Genomic DNA, 18,290 nt, shown 5'->3' on the forward strand with positions numbered 1-18,290 from the left:
TAGGATTCGCCAATTTGCTGCACTAGAATAAATAAATGTGCAACTTGAACTGAAAATCAGTATATAACAACTGCATATATTTATTTCCACGGAGCAATAAACATTATTTTAGAAAGAAAACATAGATAGTATATGAAAAAATGTATTCTGACTTGTCACATGCAGCAAGAAAAACTATCTTTCGTATCCACTTGAGCCTTTTAGTAACACTCATTTCTAGTAGGACAATTACTGAGGAAAGAAATCGTTCCTACCACTGGGATTTGTCATAAGTAAGTTATAGTCCCCTAATTCCTCCTCTAGTGCGCAAGTATTTCGGAAAACTTCCTTCCAAGCGCTGGGTGCCTGTTCCCAGATCACACAGCTGGGGCAGACACCAGGACACTGGGCCGAGCTTGGCCCCCACCACAGGCGAATGGCAGTCAGCGCCCCCCACTCCCTCACAGCCAGCAGGTGAGGGCTGGCCTGGCTCGGGGGGAGCCTCCCCAACACATGCGTTGTGACCACAAGTGACAAAAGCAGGTGCGAGGAGACTCCGTTTTGCTTCCAGCCTGCGAGACGGCGGAGCAGGCGTTCACCTTTCAGAGATTAAGCCAGCTCACAACCAGTCATCGCCGTGGAAGCGCCGCTATTTTAACGATTAATTTTTGCAGGTAAGAAGTAACGTCTGTGGCGACAGCAGAGCTCGAATGCGCAACCAGCCGCTGACGAGGCTGCCTGGGGAAGTCGGTGCAGTCGCGACAGGGCCTGGGCGCCGGTGGCCATGAGGTGGGCCGGGGGTTGCGGCGGGAAGCGCCAGGCCGAGCGGGCGGGGGCGGCAGCGGGCCGAGCGCGGCTCCTCACGCCGCAACGGTCGCTCGGCGCCGGGCTGGCGCCTCACCGCTTCGCGCGGGACGCGGCGGGATCCCTTCCCGCAAGCGAAGGCGAAGGCCCGGGGCAGAGCCCTGCGGCTGGCGGGTGCGTTCCTCGCCGACTTTCCCCTCCTCCTGCCCCGCGGAAGGCGCCGGTGAGCGCGGCGGGGGGGGGGGGGGAGCGGCCGCCCGGCAGCGCCGGTTCGCCCGCGGGGCGGCTGCCGGGGCGGCGCGAGCCTGAGGCGGCAGCTCGGGGCAGCAGCTCGGGGCAGCTTTGCTTCTGCCGCTGGTGAGTGGTCGGGGCGGCCCGGCCCGGCCCGGCCCGGCCCCAGCGGGCTTCCTCGGGCGGTCGAGGGCGGGGGGAGCGCAGGAGAGTGAGCCCGCGGTTTCGTGTCACACACCCGGCGGCTGGCGCTGTCCCCGGCGCCGTGGGGCGAGGCTTGAAGACGGCTCCGGCCTCGGCCCTTCCTCCCCCGCCCGCCGCCCCGCCGGGGCTGGGCCGGTTCTCCTGCCCCGGCCCTGCCTCCCGTTTGCCGCCCGGGCAAAGGCGAAGAGGAGAAGCATCTCCGGGGCTGGCCGCCTCGCCTGGGCCAAGGAGGGATTCTGGCAGCTGTAGGGTCCTGCCGAGACACTGGGGCAGGGGACTCCGAGGGCAGGGAGAGACGGGGAGCACTGGCAGGGAGCAGAAGCATGGTTTGCTGCTTTACGGTGAGCTACGACCCGTGCTGTCAAAAAAGGCTATGGCACGGGATCTAATTTATACCAGGAAGCTTTTGTGAATGCCCAGAAGCTTTGTTGTAACTGACTTGTAACAAACTCCCAAAGTGGATGTGGTCACATCAGCATGAGGACGCATAGCTATTTCTGTATGGAAAGTGAATAATGTACTAGTATGTAAGTGTTATGTGTGATTTTCATAAAAAATAAAACACCCGTGACTGAAATAGGTATCTTTAAATGTGAATTTCAGATGCAGGTTGAGATGACAAGAGTCTCTGACCACTGGAAAACTGGTGAGATGGTGACAGCAGGGTGGGGAAAAAGTTGTCAAATGGAAAAGCATGCAATCCGCTTATTTTGCTTTTCTTTGTCTGAAGCTATGGTACTTGCATCAGAGACTGAACAAGCACCATTCAGATGATTTTAGTAAAATCTTGCTGGCTACACAGCAGAAAGGAAATGAATGAAGGAGTGCAGGGACAGCAAGACTAGGGAGGGTGGTTGGCTGAAATGCTGTGATATTAGTTGCAGTTGTAGAAAAATTGTGTTAACATGATTAGTTCGGCTTGTCTTTCTTCACTCCCATTCCCAAACCCTGATTTACTTTGCATTGTTCACTTTGAACACATAATGGTTTCTTCACAGGCCTGGTCTAAACAGTATGGATACAGACTGTATAGAATAGGACTTAAGCATATAGAATAGAATCATAGAATAATTCAGATTGGAGTGGCCTCAGGAGGTCACCTAGTCCAACATCCTCCTTGTATCCCCTCAGCATGGGACATGCAAACTTTCTGACATTGACTCCACCTTGCCATTTCTGTAAGGCTGTAAGTGGACTGATCTTCCCCCAAAATGCACTGCATGGGGTCTAGAAAAGAGCTCAATCAACTTGTTTTGCAGTGTAGGTGTGGTCTGCTTCAGAAACTGCTAGCCCTGAGGCCAAAAGACAATCCATTTTAGTTGTCTGAGGAGGCTGGGATCTCTACTGCTGTGCAATTTGCAAAGACAGTGTTGGTATAGCATGCAATGGAAAATCTGATGACTGTAGAAGTAATAGAGGAAAATCTTCAATTTTTTCAGTTGCTAAGATGTTACCTTACACAGTGTGTTCACTGCATTTCAAGAGGATGTGCTACAAGTGGCACATATCCAGAAGAGAAAAGGAGTATATTTAGAAGTGTCTGGAAAATATGATCTACAAGTAAATACTGAATACATTGGAAAATGGAAGACTGGATGAAACATTAATCTTCAGTTATATAAGGGGGCTTCTGTGCAGATGGAGGGAATAACTTGATGGTCCTGGAGGATAGGATGAGAAGTAATAGCCTTATATTGCCAGTTACTGGTGAAGAGTAAACTTGTGAAGACTGAAACTGTTGGTGTGGTTGTGGAATTTCAGCCGGTGTTGAGATTTTTGACAAATGCTTGGCAGGGATCATACAGATATCATTTATCATACCGTGGGCTGGGGAATGAGCAAGTGACCTTGCGAACACCAAGCAGCTCTGAATGCTTATCTTTGTCTTCCTAACTTCTCAGTCATCTTGTGTTGAATCACGTGGAAAATAGAATTGAATCTAGCTGGACCGCAGAGGTAGGGGCTTCAGAAGATGAGAAACAGGTGCCTATTTACCTTTGAAAGTGAGATGGTAGATAAACCCTGTTAAGAGTATTTTTAACTAGCTGAAGTTAAATGGAAGGAATGGAACCAATACAGCCTTAAGTTTCTATCAGTCACGTATTTATCTTTGCTATGAACAAAGGTTTTCCAGCACAACTAATGAGTGTTCTATGCTGACCTGAATGTGACTGAGAAGTCTGAAAAAACAGCATTGGGTGCTGTTAGTGCTAGCTCTTTCATTTTTAGTGTTCTATCCATTGTCATTTCTAAATCTAATGTGGGAAACACTCTTACTTTCTTAGGGATGACAATTTGATGACTGTTTTCCTGCTCTGAAACAAGAAGGGATATTTAAAATAGGATTTAATAAACTGCCATAATAAATGCTTTATAAAATATTGTGCATTTGCAAACCCATAAAAAATAAAGACTTCTGATAAGAGTTACTCCCTGTATTTGGTTTTAAAATCCAGTTATTTGTTGTAGGGCATGAAAGATGGAGTATTCGCATAAATGTTTGAGAGCAAAAAAATCCACGTCTCTAAGTAAAAAGCAAGTAGAAAAGCGGAATGAAGTAAAGACTACTTCAACGGAGGAGGAGATTTTATATGGCTTGCAAACTAAAGATCATTCTCTTCAGCCAAGTACCTTAGGTATAATCTGCAAAAGTAAGGATTATGTCAAAAGAAAAGTGTTTTCTGAATCAAATGTGCCTTCAGTGCTAACTGAAAGACACCGCCAGTGTCCTGACCGACAGTCAGAACGGTGGCTAATGCAGAATGTTGTTTTGGTGTAAGTGCTGCTCAAAATATTACTCAAGAAGAATGTCAGAATCCTATGCCTGAGATAATTTGCAACAAAAATGCAGATAAAAACCAACTTTTAAATGCTGGATGTTTAAAATGTATACTTCATAAAAGATGTAATGATGTAAACACACCAGCATCAGCACCAGTTGAAGGGCATTTTTGCTTCAGTCTGAGGTGACTGCCCATTGGTCACATGAGAGAGAGTGCTTCTATGGAGGCTGCAATTGACAGGGATAGTAAGGGTAAGAAAACTAACAATGCCATTACCATCCTACAAAAGGTGAGCATAAAACATGGAACAAAATCTGGAATGAAAAATTTGTTCCAGTGTTAAAAAAAAATAATACATTAAATAGATACCTGAAAAAAAGGAAAAAGAAGATTTTGCTGGCTTAGTTGCTACCATAAGGACTACAAGAGACAGAAAGACAGGGCGGGGTGGGGGGGTGTGGGTGGGGAGAGGGGGGTAAGGTGTTGGGTGGAAATGACAGTTCACATATTTTGGAAAAATGGTGAAATGCTGCTGGATACATTGTGTGAGTCTACTAAGTCAAGAAAAATACAGTTATAAACTAGTTCCAGAATGATTATTTTTCGCTTTTTTTTTCCCCTAGAGAAATACAAGATTAGAAAGTCCACTCTTCCAAAAATATGCCTTTTAAGTGAACGCTTTCTCTGCTGAAGAAATTATTGTAGTTTATTATTTGAAAGTCTCTGCCCTTTAACCAGCCTATGCTATGGAAATATTTGTAGCATTTTGTTAATAATAATTTTACCTAACATCATGAAATATCTTGACCTATTCTGAATGCATAGGTCAGGATGCATTGTGTTCAGGCATCAGCAGCTAACTTACCAAGTCAGGTTTAGGGTTTCCTAGGCAGAAGGAGTTCCAGTTAACTTGCAGTTAAAAGAACTATATTGAATTGATACCTTTATTCACGTCTGTGATAGAACATTAACCCTAACAGGGCTTAACAGATATTTCACATCTTCAGTTAACAATTTTGCATAAAATAAATCAAAGCAAATCTGAAACAAGAGAGTGAATAAAATGGTTACAGATTCGTTTGGAGGTTTGAGGCAAAACCAAAGCAGTTTTCTCAACTTTGCTTTTATTTTGTATTGCAACCGGCTGTAAGCTTTGTTTCTAATTCATGTTTCAGTAATACCGCATTTATGCATAAGGGAATAGATCTAAACAAACCACCTGTTTTCAAAGATGCCAGTGATGACTTTGGTCTCTTAATTATTAAGCTTAAAAGCTTAATAGTTAATTTTAAAAAAGCTTTAATAGTAACTTTAAATTTGGAATGATTACTAGTTCCTTATTTTTGTCTACATACAACTAATCTTGACTTTTCTTAAGAGCCTCTGAAAACATTGTTGTGAACCATGGCATTAAAATGCATATTAGGAAATGATCAGTGGAGAGTTATTTCATTCACCATTAGGATAAAAGCCAGATATTGGGGGGTGAGGGGGACAAAAGGCAGGTGGTAAAGACCAAAATACTCCTCCATTCATTTCTCTCCCCCTGGAAAAAATTTTTGTTAAAACTGACTCCTTCAGATATTCTGGCTTATGCAAATCTTTATTTCCTAACTAGGGTAAATGTTTAAAAAGTAACCATGATTTATGCTTAGCTGTGTACCAAGTAGCATAGTGGGGGAATTGTTGCTCCAGTATGGAGACATTAATTAGCTGAAATAATGGTGTACTTGTAGAATGTGTGGAAGCATCCTTAATTGTCAAGTTCCTGGATGTTTACAATGAGGAGAAAGTGTTCCTTTTTCTTGTTCAGGTTTACAAGTAGAGAGGCTCTCTCCTGTCTCATATAGATGAGAGAGTTTTCTTTCTGCAAACTGCCTGAAATAAGTGACAATGAAAAACCAAGTATTACTGTAAAAGACAATCGTACAAGCCTAGCTGTTAGTGGTGGAACAGGCAAGGTTTGTTGGTCTTTTTGGAGTGGGGAAGAGGGAAGTGGTTTCAAACCACTGACAGCCTAGAGAATGAAGATATTCTTAATCATTGCTTTGTTTAACTTCTCGTTGTCTTAAGAAAATCACACTTCATACCTTTAAAAGTGCAGTTCAATAAGAACTGCAATAAGCATGCTTCCTGCAAACTCACATGGATTTTGAGTTGAAATAAATAAATGCCATTTTGTCATACATTTCAGTTAACTGTTTTATAAATTCAGAATAGGTTTTTTTCTCTTGAATCTTTGAAATGCTTATGAAGTATCTTTTAGCACTTTCTACTGTGTTGAGTAGTTTGTATTTCATGGATACTAAAATCTATATGCTTGCTTTAAGGGGAAACTTGCTAGGATGGAGTAGACACTGAGTTTCATAGTTACCCCGTTCTGAGTGCTTTGAAAGTTACTGTTCAAAGAAAATTAAAGTATAGGTAACTCAGTCAATTGTTTTCTCAATCATTTGAAAGGTATTTGTTATATGCAGCCCTAATTACCTTGTTTTGATTGTGTTTGACGGCTTAATAGTACTCTTTATCTTAATATTCTATTTAGAAAAAGATAAGTAAGTTTTTCACCTTTCGCATTGTAATGGTAGCTCAGTTACATTTCTAAATGAGTAGAAACTCAAACTTTCTTGGAGACCGGTTTCCTTACTAGCCTATTCATATTCAGCTCATTGGCTTTTACATTGTTCAGGGGTGGGAAGTTAGTTCCAGCCCTATCGGTTACTTCAATAACTGCATCTACCGCTGGTGCTACTGCTTGAGTGATGATCAGTGGAGTAAAACAGAAATACCCCGTTTCTACTTGGTTGTGGTGCAAAACACCTGTTGTACAGTCATAAAATACTTGATAAATTTATATAGCATCACGGTGAAGTGATGAGCCAGGAATACTGTTCTTTTTGGCAAGGGAAGTACAAACTTTTAAGTTGCAGGTGCAAGATTATTCTTTGACTACAAAGTATTACCTCATTAGATCCCCTAGAAAATAATTTCTTCTATGTCATTTTTCATTTTAATAAAAAGAGGAGTAGGAGGAGAGCCATTTCATTTGCTGGTAGTAAGAAAGAGTGTTTCTAAAATGATGATGGTTCTGACATGCCTCTGAGACTGGCTTCTCAGCTGATAACACTTAAAAAATCCCTAATCCCAGGAAGGGGCTTTCTATGATATGTCAAAAAGCTCTTAGCTAAAAGAGAGATGAGAGGCACCGGCCCAGATTAGGGTAGGAAAAGCCTTCAGGCATATCTCAGTGTTATTTCAGCAGAAGCAGCATTGTCTTCTTTTATTTGCTTGTCTCAAGGTAGAGATCATGTTGTCAGTGGAAAAAAAAAGGAAGCGGGTAAAATAGCTCTCAGTAAGTACCTCTAATAAAGTTTAGTAGCAGCAAAATTAATAGCAGCAAACTGATCTTGTTTCTGTCCCCCCCTTCCCTCTCTCCGTGCTTTTGCCTGAGGTTTTGGGTTCTGTTTCTTTTTGCACAAAATACTGTCCGCACTCTATTTCAAGATCAAACTGCTGCAGCATAAGCAGGAACATCAGTGACTTGAATGATACAACTCCTCCCTCTACTGTCCTCAGCTGCAATTATTTATATTGTAATGTAGAAAGAAGTTTGAAAGGTTGATGGTGGTTTTTTTTTTCCTCAGGGAGCACTCAGAGGAAGAGGGTAAGCTCAGTAAGCAAAGAAAATACCCAGCATAAACATATTAAGATTTCTGATGAAATAAAGGAAAAGAGTATTTGTACAATGTCAGAAAAGGAAGAAAGTCTTTTGGGAAAGGTAACCTGCAGTCATTTGAAAGTTTGAATTGTTGTATATGTGTTTTAAAACAGATAGGATTACTCTGTTTGTAACTTAAGGTATATTTGTGGGGAGGACTGATGATTTAGATTAGCAATGTTGGTAACTGTCTCTAGGGAGATTACAAGTGGGTGTTTGGAGGGGAGAAGATACTGGAGTTGTTTTGAATGTGTTCTCTGCTTATCCAAAATTTAAAATATTTTGATTGCTATATAAGACAAAATTTGCATATGAATGCATCCAATTCTGGCATGTTTAGGTGAAGTAACGTTTGCTTTGTGAGTGGATCTGATTATAACTTTTTGAAGGTGTGTTAGACGGCAACTGTGCTCCTGCATTTGATAATTTGCTTTAGATAATATGGATTTACGGTCCTTCCAGAAGATAGAAACAGGAGGAATTACTCAGAGGGATAATGATTTCCTTTTTCATTTGTGGAGAATATCTGAAAATTCTCCTTTAGTTCCTTTCCACTTTAAGGGAATATTTCTTTATCAGCTGCTACTGTTTGAGACCTAGAATAAGGAGCACAGTGTCTAAGATGGATTGGAGAACTCTGAACCCTTTATGCAGTTTCAGTTAAGGGAAAAACTGCCACTTATATTCAGTTGGTTCTGAAAAAATTTCTAAGTCAAAGAACTAACAATTAAATACTGATCAACTGTCTTGAAATTGCTGTAATACTCCCACTGTGTTCATTGGGAAACATGATTTTATTATTTTCTGGGGATTTTCATGAAACATTGTCACATGGAAAAAAATTACAACGTGTGACTTTAGTAGTTCAACTATGTTACACTGCTTAGAACATTGTTGTGACTGCTGTATGTCACTGAAGCATTTGAATTCCAGCATGTTTTTCCACGAAAATGAAATTGAACTTTCAGTCTGGTGAATCCCAAATTGTGTTACCCCTGTGATTCCAGTAGTCCCTGATGATGCAGAGGTACTTCTGGGTAAAAAGGTGGGAGGAGAGTACTGAGGGGCTGTGGACAGAGAACTTGGGTAATGTTTGGTGCTAGTAGGAACGGATGAGGAGCCAGACTTGGGTGAAAAATGAGAAGTTCTGGCAATCAGCAGGATTGGGAAGAAGTGTTTGTACACACACGAGAGAATGCAGATGCTACTGAATTCACTGATTAGATGCCAGAAGTCCTTGGGAGAAGGGGAATTTAAGACATACTTAGTCCTTCACTTGACAGCAATTTCTACTAGTACAAAGCTTTCTCCTGTCTGCATTGGAACTGAAGAGGAAAGACTGACAAATGTAGGAGGATATCTGAAGGAGGGAAAAGAGGGACAAAGAAGGCTGTATAGGAAAACTATAGTTAGTTCTCAACTTATGGCTGCAGTGAATGACCATCAAGAGTGAAAAATCTGGTCTTACGAGTGTCATCAACATAAGTATCTTTCATATTTAGCAGTATTGTAGCACGTCAGTATCTATTGTTCATTAGTATCTGTCCTGGAAACAGATTTCTCTTTCAAGCTAGGACCCAAGACAATGCTTTGTTCAAGGCATGAAGATTGAGAGTGTTTTAAAACCCTCAACATTTTAGCAATTATCAGGTATAATAGGAAATAAATATTTTAATTAAAAGAATTAAAGACACTAACAATTTCTTTGCTCTCTTGCTTTTTGTAAAGAAGAGAGAACTATTGTATTGTTGCAAGAAAGCAGAAGCAATTCAGTAAAATCCTTGAATGAAAGGAATGAGTTTAGCAATTTCTTTTTATCGCAGAGGCTGAAAACAAGTACTCCATGTAGCGAATAATCATTGGGAATTTCTATGTTTTTTAATGGAAACTTTTTTTTTTCCCCCCTAGGAAATCCGTTACTTGATTACAAAATCTTTGTTTTCCTGACGTTAAGCTATACTCTCAGTCCTGCTTATACAGACCTTTTTTCCTGGTAGTTGGTATCAAGGAGACCTGTCCTGATGTGTAAAATCAACAAATAATTTTAATAGGAATAATTAAAATTATTTATAATTTACTTAAAATTTAAATATTCATGTTTATAGTCATTAAGAATAGTTTTATTTCTCAGGATAACAAGCTTCACTTGCTCATGAGGATTCTCTGCTTGAAAGCAGAGATCTTGCCTCTCAGCAATTTTTGATCATCAGTCCTGTTGAAAGTAAAATCTTAAATTTTGTACTTAGAGAAATAATAATTTAAAAAAATGTTTAAAGCTATGCTAGTGTGCTGATAGTGATTAATATAAACAACCTAATTTTACCTCTTTAAATTTTAGAAGGTAGGTATGTTTTGACACCTCCTTTATGCAAAGTGAGTTAAGTCCAATGGAGAGTGCCAAGGTACAAAATTCTATGTTTTGTACCTGCCAGAAATTCCACGTAAAGAATAGAAATAAAATAACCCTACTTTCCTGAAACTTAGCTAAATTTTAAGTTTAGCACTGTGTTTGTATAATCATTGAAATGTTTTTAGATTTTTAGATTTGAAACACAGCTTTTCTTTATTATAGATCAGACTTGTGATTGGTGAGCAGATGGATATTTTAAATAATGACTTTAATCAAAAACTAGAAAGTTTAAATAGAAGAGTTGAACAAGCACAATGCAAAAAAACACGCGAAGAAATAGCTAGAACACTCCTAGTAAGTTTCTTTGCATAACTGTGTGAATATTTTGCATGTGTATCACATATGACTATTATGCTCCCTTAGACAAAGACTCCAAAAATATGCAATCTTTCCATCTTGTGTGATGTAAAGATAAGTTAAAAATAGTTCCATTTTTAGCCTTTGTTCACTGCAATTTTTTTCACTGTCTGTTCTTCGTATGATAATAAAGTGTTTCTTAACCCATGCTGTGTTTCTTTTCTGTTGCAGAAGAAAGTATCAAAACTTGAGAGACGTATTAATGCTGTGGTAGCATTTCAGGAGGAAGTGTTCTCAAAAGTGGCTGTTCATCAGGTATGATGCAGATGCATAAGCTAATATAGGCATTAATGCCTATTTGTAAACTAATAGGTGACTGTGGATGTTTACACTGAAACCTGGTGACTTGACAGCTGTGTTGCTGTTGCTTGCATTAAGAACAGAAAAGAATCTATGTAGAGCTCTGAAACTGGTTGATCTTTTGAGAATTTGTTTTCAGTTTTGGACTACAACATAGTTCTTTTCAGTCATCATGATTAAACAAACTGAAAACAGGGCGTAAACACATGTGTTGACAACTTTTGGTTTGATGCTGTCCTATTGGAGAGCCATTGGAATTTTTCTAGTGAAGGTTCAGAGTTCTTTATTATGAAGTTAAAGCTTCTTACAGCATACTTGCCTCTTTGAGTTACCTTTCATCAGCCATTTAGTCCACCAGGTGCATAGGGGCTGTGAACTGCAAGTCAAAAGCCACTACCTTAAGCAATGAAATTGAAAATATGATAGAGTAAGTGAAAATGTTAGTAACATAGCTATTAATACATGAGCATTTTTCATGGGAGGTATTGATACATTAGTACTAAAATGATAAGATTACAACTGGGGGGGACAAGGATGACAACATTTGATTCTTATGAAGAACAGGAATTTCTCATGTCCTTAGCATGATTGTATTTTGTTGTGCTGAAATTCTTTTAGTTACTCTTATGGGAGAAGGAGTTCTGTGAACTGTCAGCCTCTTGTTTCATGATGACTGTATATTTCATGAAGAAAACTCACTTACTTTTACAGAAATGTGTTTATTTAAAATAACTCTTTGGAGTCTAAGTCTTTTTTGTTCTTTCACATCTAAAAGTATAAAAGAATTGCATGTGACAAATATGCAATCTTGTCTTTTTGTTAAAGGCTTTCACGTGTTTTACAAAATTAGTTTCCTATCTTCTTGGCCTTTTCCCAAAAACTTTAAACAAAGCATAAACCAGGATAAGGTCAAGTAAGATGCTTACAAGCCTCAAAATTTAAATAAAAGTTTGGGGTTTTCAAAAACAAGTTAAGCTTCAAGAAAAAAAAAAGTGTTTTGTTATTACTGTGTATTTAATGTGATTTTCTTTTGTTGTTGGGTTTAAGTACACCTTGATTACTTTAGCACTTTTTGCAAATATGACCAGGTTTATACTGTAGGTTTTATGACAATGCAGTATTCTTTTCATCCTTTGCCAGACAATGCTTCCAAGTGCAGACTATCAAAATACAGTACTAAGCCAGCTTGGATCCTCTGCTTTCTGTCCCGATATAAATATACCAACAAGGTCCTCAAATACACTTTTGCTATCGCCTTGCACTGGTTTCACTGCAGCACATGTTTCAGAATATGTAAGGTATGTATCTAGAGTTGAATAGTAAAATGTAGTTAATGTCCTTATATTGCTTTAAAGCATTTATGAGAAAATTTACTCCTTCTCTCAACTGTTTTATTGGCAGTTAAATTCTAATAGTTGGATTTAAACTCAATTGTTGTTAGGTGTCCAGTGTTATTGCTGGTATCTTCAGCTTATCCATTGCAGCTGAAACTAGATGATCAATTCTTAAAGTGCTTCAAGGTCTGTTAGGGCACTGATTTCTTACTGAATGACAGGCAAAAAAAAAAAATCTCTGTAAAGGTATTTTAGTGGTTGTGGAAGAAAAAACCTTCCAGGTAACTTCTTAATAGAAAATGTAAAAAAAAGAACAACACAAATCCCATTTCCATTATTAGGACACTTCTAGAATGAGAGAAATCCAGATTCCAGAGAAATAATTTTATTTATTACAAAATTTTAAGTCAGTATATAGTAAATAACATTAAATGGAATTCTAACCAATGTTTTCTTTAATAAATAATTCCCTAAAGTATTTTAATTTGATGTTCCTGTCAGTGTTTCACCAGTTACAATACTTTTCACATGTACATATGTTGTGTGCAACCTGCAAAAGCTCACCCCAAGTCCTCAGGTTGAAGCCATGAACATGTGCAGGCAAAAAAAGAAGAAAGATTCAAATGCTCCCTCACAGAGCTGGCAAAGAGTTTGCGTTTATTTCTGTCCTGAGACTGAGGTTTGCACCCATCCTTTGTCACTGGTTGCATATTTCAGTGTCACCTCTGGAGCAATACTTCTCATCCACCACTTGCAGGGTCTTCCTCCTGTATGGAGGAAGCAGTGGAAAGGTTGGAGACCAAATGTCCACCATGGTCCACCAGGACCACACATGGCTGACATTTGCATGGCTGACACCAGGTTTCTTTCTTCAGCCTTTGGGTTTTGTTGTGAAGTCAAATTTACATTGCTGAAAACATGCACAAGATTTCTTAGCTTGCTCTGGAAGGTAGTAATCAGCATTATTTTCCAGTATGTTTACTTCAAGTTGTGGGTTTGTTTTCTTTTATTTTACAGAAAAATGTATTAATTTGGTTTTTTTTGCTTTCTGAATATCCAAATTAATCTTTGCTTATGGCAGAAATGAAATCGGCAAAGAAAATTTATTGGCTTATAATTGAATATGAATAAGATCCAAAATGTTAATTTGACACAGGTCAAGTAGTTTGGTTATATGTTTCTTAATCATAACCCTTAATCAACAACAGGATATCCAGAGGAAAGAAGACAAGGGCTGGCATTTGTATGGTTGCAACTATCACAAAATGTGGCTAGGATTCCCTTGTTTCTTTTTGGGAAATCTTCTACAGTGAGTCTACTGTGTTAAATTGCTGTTCTTTTGATCAAAACAGATGCAGTAGATCTAATGCATCCTGGGTCCTTAAAATTTCCTCTACTTATACAATATCCTGATGGCCGGCATCAGGAAAACCTAGACAAGTGTACCACAAATACAGTGGAAATTTGCAGTGCAAATGTCAAACAAATGTCCCTTTAGTTGATCTTATCTTTTTCTCCGAGTACAATTATGCTTCATGTTTCTAGTCCCTGTAGTCTTAGACAGATGTTTTATACCTCAGATCAACTGGATTAGTTTAGCCATTAATACATATATAAATTCTGTAGGAATTAATTTACCATCCACACTATAAAAATCGCTCTATTATCATGTATACATTTCAGTATACCTAATGGCATCTATTGATATTTTTGACTATTAAGCGACCCTGGTTCTGAGGTAACAAAATCTACCTCAGTAGATCTCAAAATGTACCTCAACAGTGCCATTTGTTTTGCAGTCTGAGATCATGAAATTGCCGGGGTTTGGGTAATGTGAATAATTGATGGTTTAGAGAGCACGGAAATGTATTACAATTAATGTGTGCCCGTGTTTTCATAAAGCAAACAGAGTAACTTTGTTGTTTTACTAAGATGGAAGCAAATAGGCTTTATTTCTGTAAAAGATACCTAGAATATGAATGTTCCTGATGGATAGCATATTCCACTCTTAAACAGTAAAAGGTAGCAATGCACAAGTTAGTAAGTTGAATGGATTTGAAATTTTTTCTCCGTGCCATAATTTATTAAGTGGTTTATTAAAGTTTGTTTACTGTGCCATTATTTTGTTGTTTTAATTATGTGTTAATCAATGAATGCAACTTTGAATGGTTGATGTATTTTCGTAGCTATTTTTAGTGCTTTTTTTTTTTTTGGAAAATAATTCATTCTTCTATATCTCCAAACAAGATTTATCTATTTTTTGTTTTATCAGTTCTGATGAAGTCATACTGGTCTCCGTGGAAGACCAAAATTCAGCAACTTCAAATACTTCAGGTACTGAAATGTAATGTTGAATCCATGCATGCTAATGAATTTACTACAGAGTATACAAAGTACATCTAGAATATTGCCAACTACTCATGTCTTTTCCTTTTTAAAATGTCATTAAAATCCAGTTGTGATTCTGAAATGCTTACAGATGTGCCAGATTTTTGTGTGTTTTTTTAATTGAAACATGAGCATGCTTCCACTTTATCAAGATGTCTATCAGTAGACTTGCATTATTTTTAAAATGTTTAAATTAAAACAATTAAAAGCCTAGTATGAGGTACACTAATGAAAACTTTTATACATCCAACCCACTGTTTTATTATTACAACATTCTTTTCAGGGAATAGCATAGAAAGAGGAGAGGATGAATATAATTTTTTTTTAAATCAAATTATTGTAACTTAATAGGCATTTTAAAATGGTAGAAACACTACATTTTTTTACCAAGCTTGACTTTGTCATACAGATAATGTAGTGACAAAGGGAGCATTCTGAGCAGCTCTTTCCTCATTCCGATAGCAGTTGCTGCTTAAAGGAAATAAGTATCGCCCTTTAATCAAGAGTAATACACAGTAGGCTGGCTGTCCTCTCTACCCACATATTTTCTTCATTGCAATTGGACTAATTTACTGGGGAAGAAAAGTCTAGAGAAACACTAGCCCACAAAATCTTGAATAGCATCTCAGAATGCACACTTTCTCACACTGCTTCCTTCCAGAGGTGTCTTTGATATTTAGAGCCCCTCTAAGACAGTTCTGGGCAGGTTGAGTTGACTTGCTAGATAGTTGCTTCTTAGAGGCAATACTGAGCATTCTTGGTGAGTCTGTCATTTCCATAAGACTATTGTCCCATGTGTTTTGGGAGGGGAGATTGGTAATACTCTGCTGCTCTGACAAGGATTAAAAAGTATTCTTGTCACAGTATAAATGAAGACTTTTAGATAAAACACATTTACATATTTTAAACTTATGTGAAAATTGTGTTACAGCTATTCCAAATAACCAAATGTCTACACAAGCAGAAACGTCAGCAACAGTTCAGGTAAAAACTAAACTAAGGCTATTTTTCATGTTTTCTTCAAATAAAACCAGTTGTTGTTGATGGTACATAGACTGCTTCAATACCCTGGATTTTGAGTTACTATTATAGGTCCTTCAATTTGGGGCAAACATAAGAACACAGAATGTAGGTATGTGGGCTGTCATACCTCTTGCTTTTATTACTGTTCTATCACCTTCTTAAAGGTGAACTTACAGGGAAAAGACTGATGTGAAAAGTGATGATGAAATGTCATGCAGCTTTTCCTCTTGGAAATGGAGACCTTGTCTCCTGGATGATTGTATTGCATGGAAAGCTACAGAAACAATTAGGTTGCAGGGCACAAAAAGTTGAGCAAATGAGAGGGGAAGAGATAATAGTGAATCTTGAACTGTGTTGGTTTTGTAAGCACTTCTTCAGCTTGCTTTATTCTTCATTTTGGATAGAAGGTGAATGTTTAAGGAAAAAAAATAGGTCTGTCTCTCCCAGCATTAACAGCTTAGTCAAGCTTGCTTTTTGATCCCTTAAACAAAACTAAGCTGAGCTAATGCTTTCCCATTTGAAAGGACACGTTTGTGTTAGTATGTGTTCAGAATGCTTTTTGAGCAGTTTTGTTTCTGAGTAGTCCATCTCTGAAATTTTTTGATTGCTTGGGGAAAATAATCATAGATAAGTGTAAAAACCCAAGTCCTGAGGAGCATGTCTTTTATCATGGTAATCTATGCATCCTCAGAGAAATCTAGAGATCACAATGGGACTGAAGTGTTTTTCATAACATCTTTCTTCCCAGTGTATTAATTGAGTGCAATTACATTAGTGACAGCAGCTCAGTCAATGGGAAAAAGTTAACTGTGGGTTTTTGTTGACGGGAGGGGGGAGTAGTCAAAACTTTATTGGTCTGAATTTGTGTAACTGCTACAAAAACATGGTGTTTAATGGTTTAAGTTGATCAATTAAGTAACTATTTTCCATAAGAATATCAAAGAAAAAAATTCTTTTTGGTGTATCTGGTACTAGGTCTGATTGTACTAGAAAGTGTCCTCAAACAGTTAGATGATGTTCTAAATGGTTTTGTGAACCATCAACTATTGCTTTTACTTGCTTGAATTTCTGTGTGTATATATATATACTATGCCTGGCTCTATAACTTTGCATTTTTACAAGAATTTTCTTTTGTTGTAAGAAATCTAAGCTAACAGACAGTGTTCCATTCTGCTAATTCTTAAGTAGTCTTGGAGATACTTGATAAAGAGAAGCCTTCCAGTGAAACTCTGTATTGTTTTATCAGAGTGAAATGAAGGAAAGAAAACTCAAAGTGATCGATCTAACAGAAGAACCCCACAATTGTAGCCAAGGTAAAAGAGAAAAATATTTTAATTTACTTTTCAGCATCTCCCTAAACTTAATGCCTGAGGTGTGACTATGTGACTTAATTTAGGTAACTTTAAGAAGATAATTCTGTGGAATTGTAAAACTGTATTCATTGCTGTATTGGGTTTACTGGCCAAGATCTTGTTAGCGGGGGGCTGCAGGGGTGGTTTCTGTGAGAAGGGATCAGGAGTTGGATCAGATGGATCAGTTGGATCCTGTTGGACAGAGCCATTACTAGCCACCTCCAAAATGGTCCTTCCTCTGGCCAAAGCTGAGTCAACCAGTAACGCTGGTGGCACCTCTGTGATAAACTATTTAAGAAAGGGTAAAAAATGCTGCACATCAGCTGTGAGAGGGAGGAGTGAGAGAAATGTGAGAGAAACAATCCTGCAGACACCAAGGTCAGTGAAGAAGGAGGGGGAGGAGGTGCTCCAGGAGCCAGAGCAGAGATTCCCCTGCAGCCTGTGAAGATGACCATGGTGAAGCAGGTTGTCCCCCTGCAGCCCATGGAGGTCCACAGTGGAGCAGATATCCACACTGCAGCCTGAGGAGGACCCCACCCTGGAGCTGCTAGATATGCCCTGAAGGAAGCTGCACCCCATGGAGAACCCACACTTGAAGCAGGCTCCTTGGCAGGAGCTGTGGCCCATGGAGACCAGCCCATGCAGGAGCAGGTTTCCTGGTGAGACCTAAGGCCGGTGGGGGACCCACACTGGAGCAATCTGCTCCTCATGGACTGTATGTGGAGAGGACCCATGCTGGAGTAGTTTGTGAAGGAATGTATCCCGTGGGAGAGACCCCACGCTGGAGCAGAGGAACAGCATGAGGAGGAAGGACTAGCAAGGATGAAGTGTTATGGACTGACCACAGCCCCCAGTCACCATACCCCTGTGCTGCTCGGCAGGGGAGAGGAGGTAGAAGAGTCAGGAGTGAAGTTGAGCCTGGGGAAAAAGGGAAGGTAGGGGGAAGGTGGTTTTACTTTTGTTTTTATTTCTCACTATCCTACTCTATTTTTAGTTGGCAATAAGTTAAATTAATCTTCCCCAAGTCAAGTCTCTTTTGCCCGTGATGGTAATTGCTGAGTGATCTCACTGTCCTTATCCTGACCCACAAGCTTTTTCATCTTTTCTCCCCCTGTCTTGCTGATGAGGGGGAGTGAGAGAGCATCTTGGTAGGCACCTGAAAGCCAGCCAAGGTTAACCCACCACAATTTCTCAAAAGAAAAACACTCTTGTAAACCCACCACAAGTTCTCAGAAGAAAAACACTCTTGTCAATAGCAGCTGCTTACGCATATCTCCATGATAACAGCAAATTGGTTTTGGCAATCAAAAGCAGTATTTAAAGAATTTGTCTTCTCATAAGGGACGTGTGTTTATTGACTACAAATTCTGTCGATTGCTGTCACAACCCCTACTCCTACAAGGAAAA

General features: G+C 39.2%; 1 protein-coding gene across 6 annotated transcripts in view; it reads left to right on the plus strand.

Annotated features, from left to right (window-relative positions):
- The first annotated feature begins 660 nt into the window (after positions 1-660).
- ATF7IP2 (activating transcription factor 7 interacting protein 2) overlaps positions 661-18,290 on the plus strand; it is a 37,590-nt gene continuing 19,960 nt past the window's right edge. For 3 of the 6 annotated variants that reach the window (XR_011329285.1, XR_011329286.1, XM_069809932.1), the window contains exons 1-5: positions 661-1,006; positions 10,658-10,741; positions 11,927-12,084; positions 14,393-14,454; positions 15,440-15,492. Coding sequence is in view for 4 of the 6 variants with exons in the window: in XM_069809932.1 (XP_069666033.1) it covers positions 764-1,006; positions 10,658-10,741; positions 11,927-12,084; positions 14,393-14,454; positions 15,440-15,492 (600 nt within the window). In the remaining 2 variants the exon portion in view is untranslated. Of the gene's footprint in view, positions 1,007-7,421; positions 7,780-10,657; positions 10,742-11,926; positions 12,085-14,392; positions 14,455-15,439; positions 15,493-16,777; positions 16,845-18,290 lie in introns of those variants that run through there. The other 3 variants (XM_069809931.1, XM_069809934.1, XM_069809933.1) reach the window with 3 other exon arrangements.

This window comes from Haliaeetus albicilla, chromosome 22 (assembly GCF_947461875.1).
Source record: "Haliaeetus albicilla chromosome 22, bHalAlb1.1, whole genome shotgun sequence".
In the NCBI taxonomy this organism is placed as follows: domain Eukaryota; kingdom Metazoa; phylum Chordata; class Aves; order Accipitriformes; family Accipitridae; genus Haliaeetus; species Haliaeetus albicilla.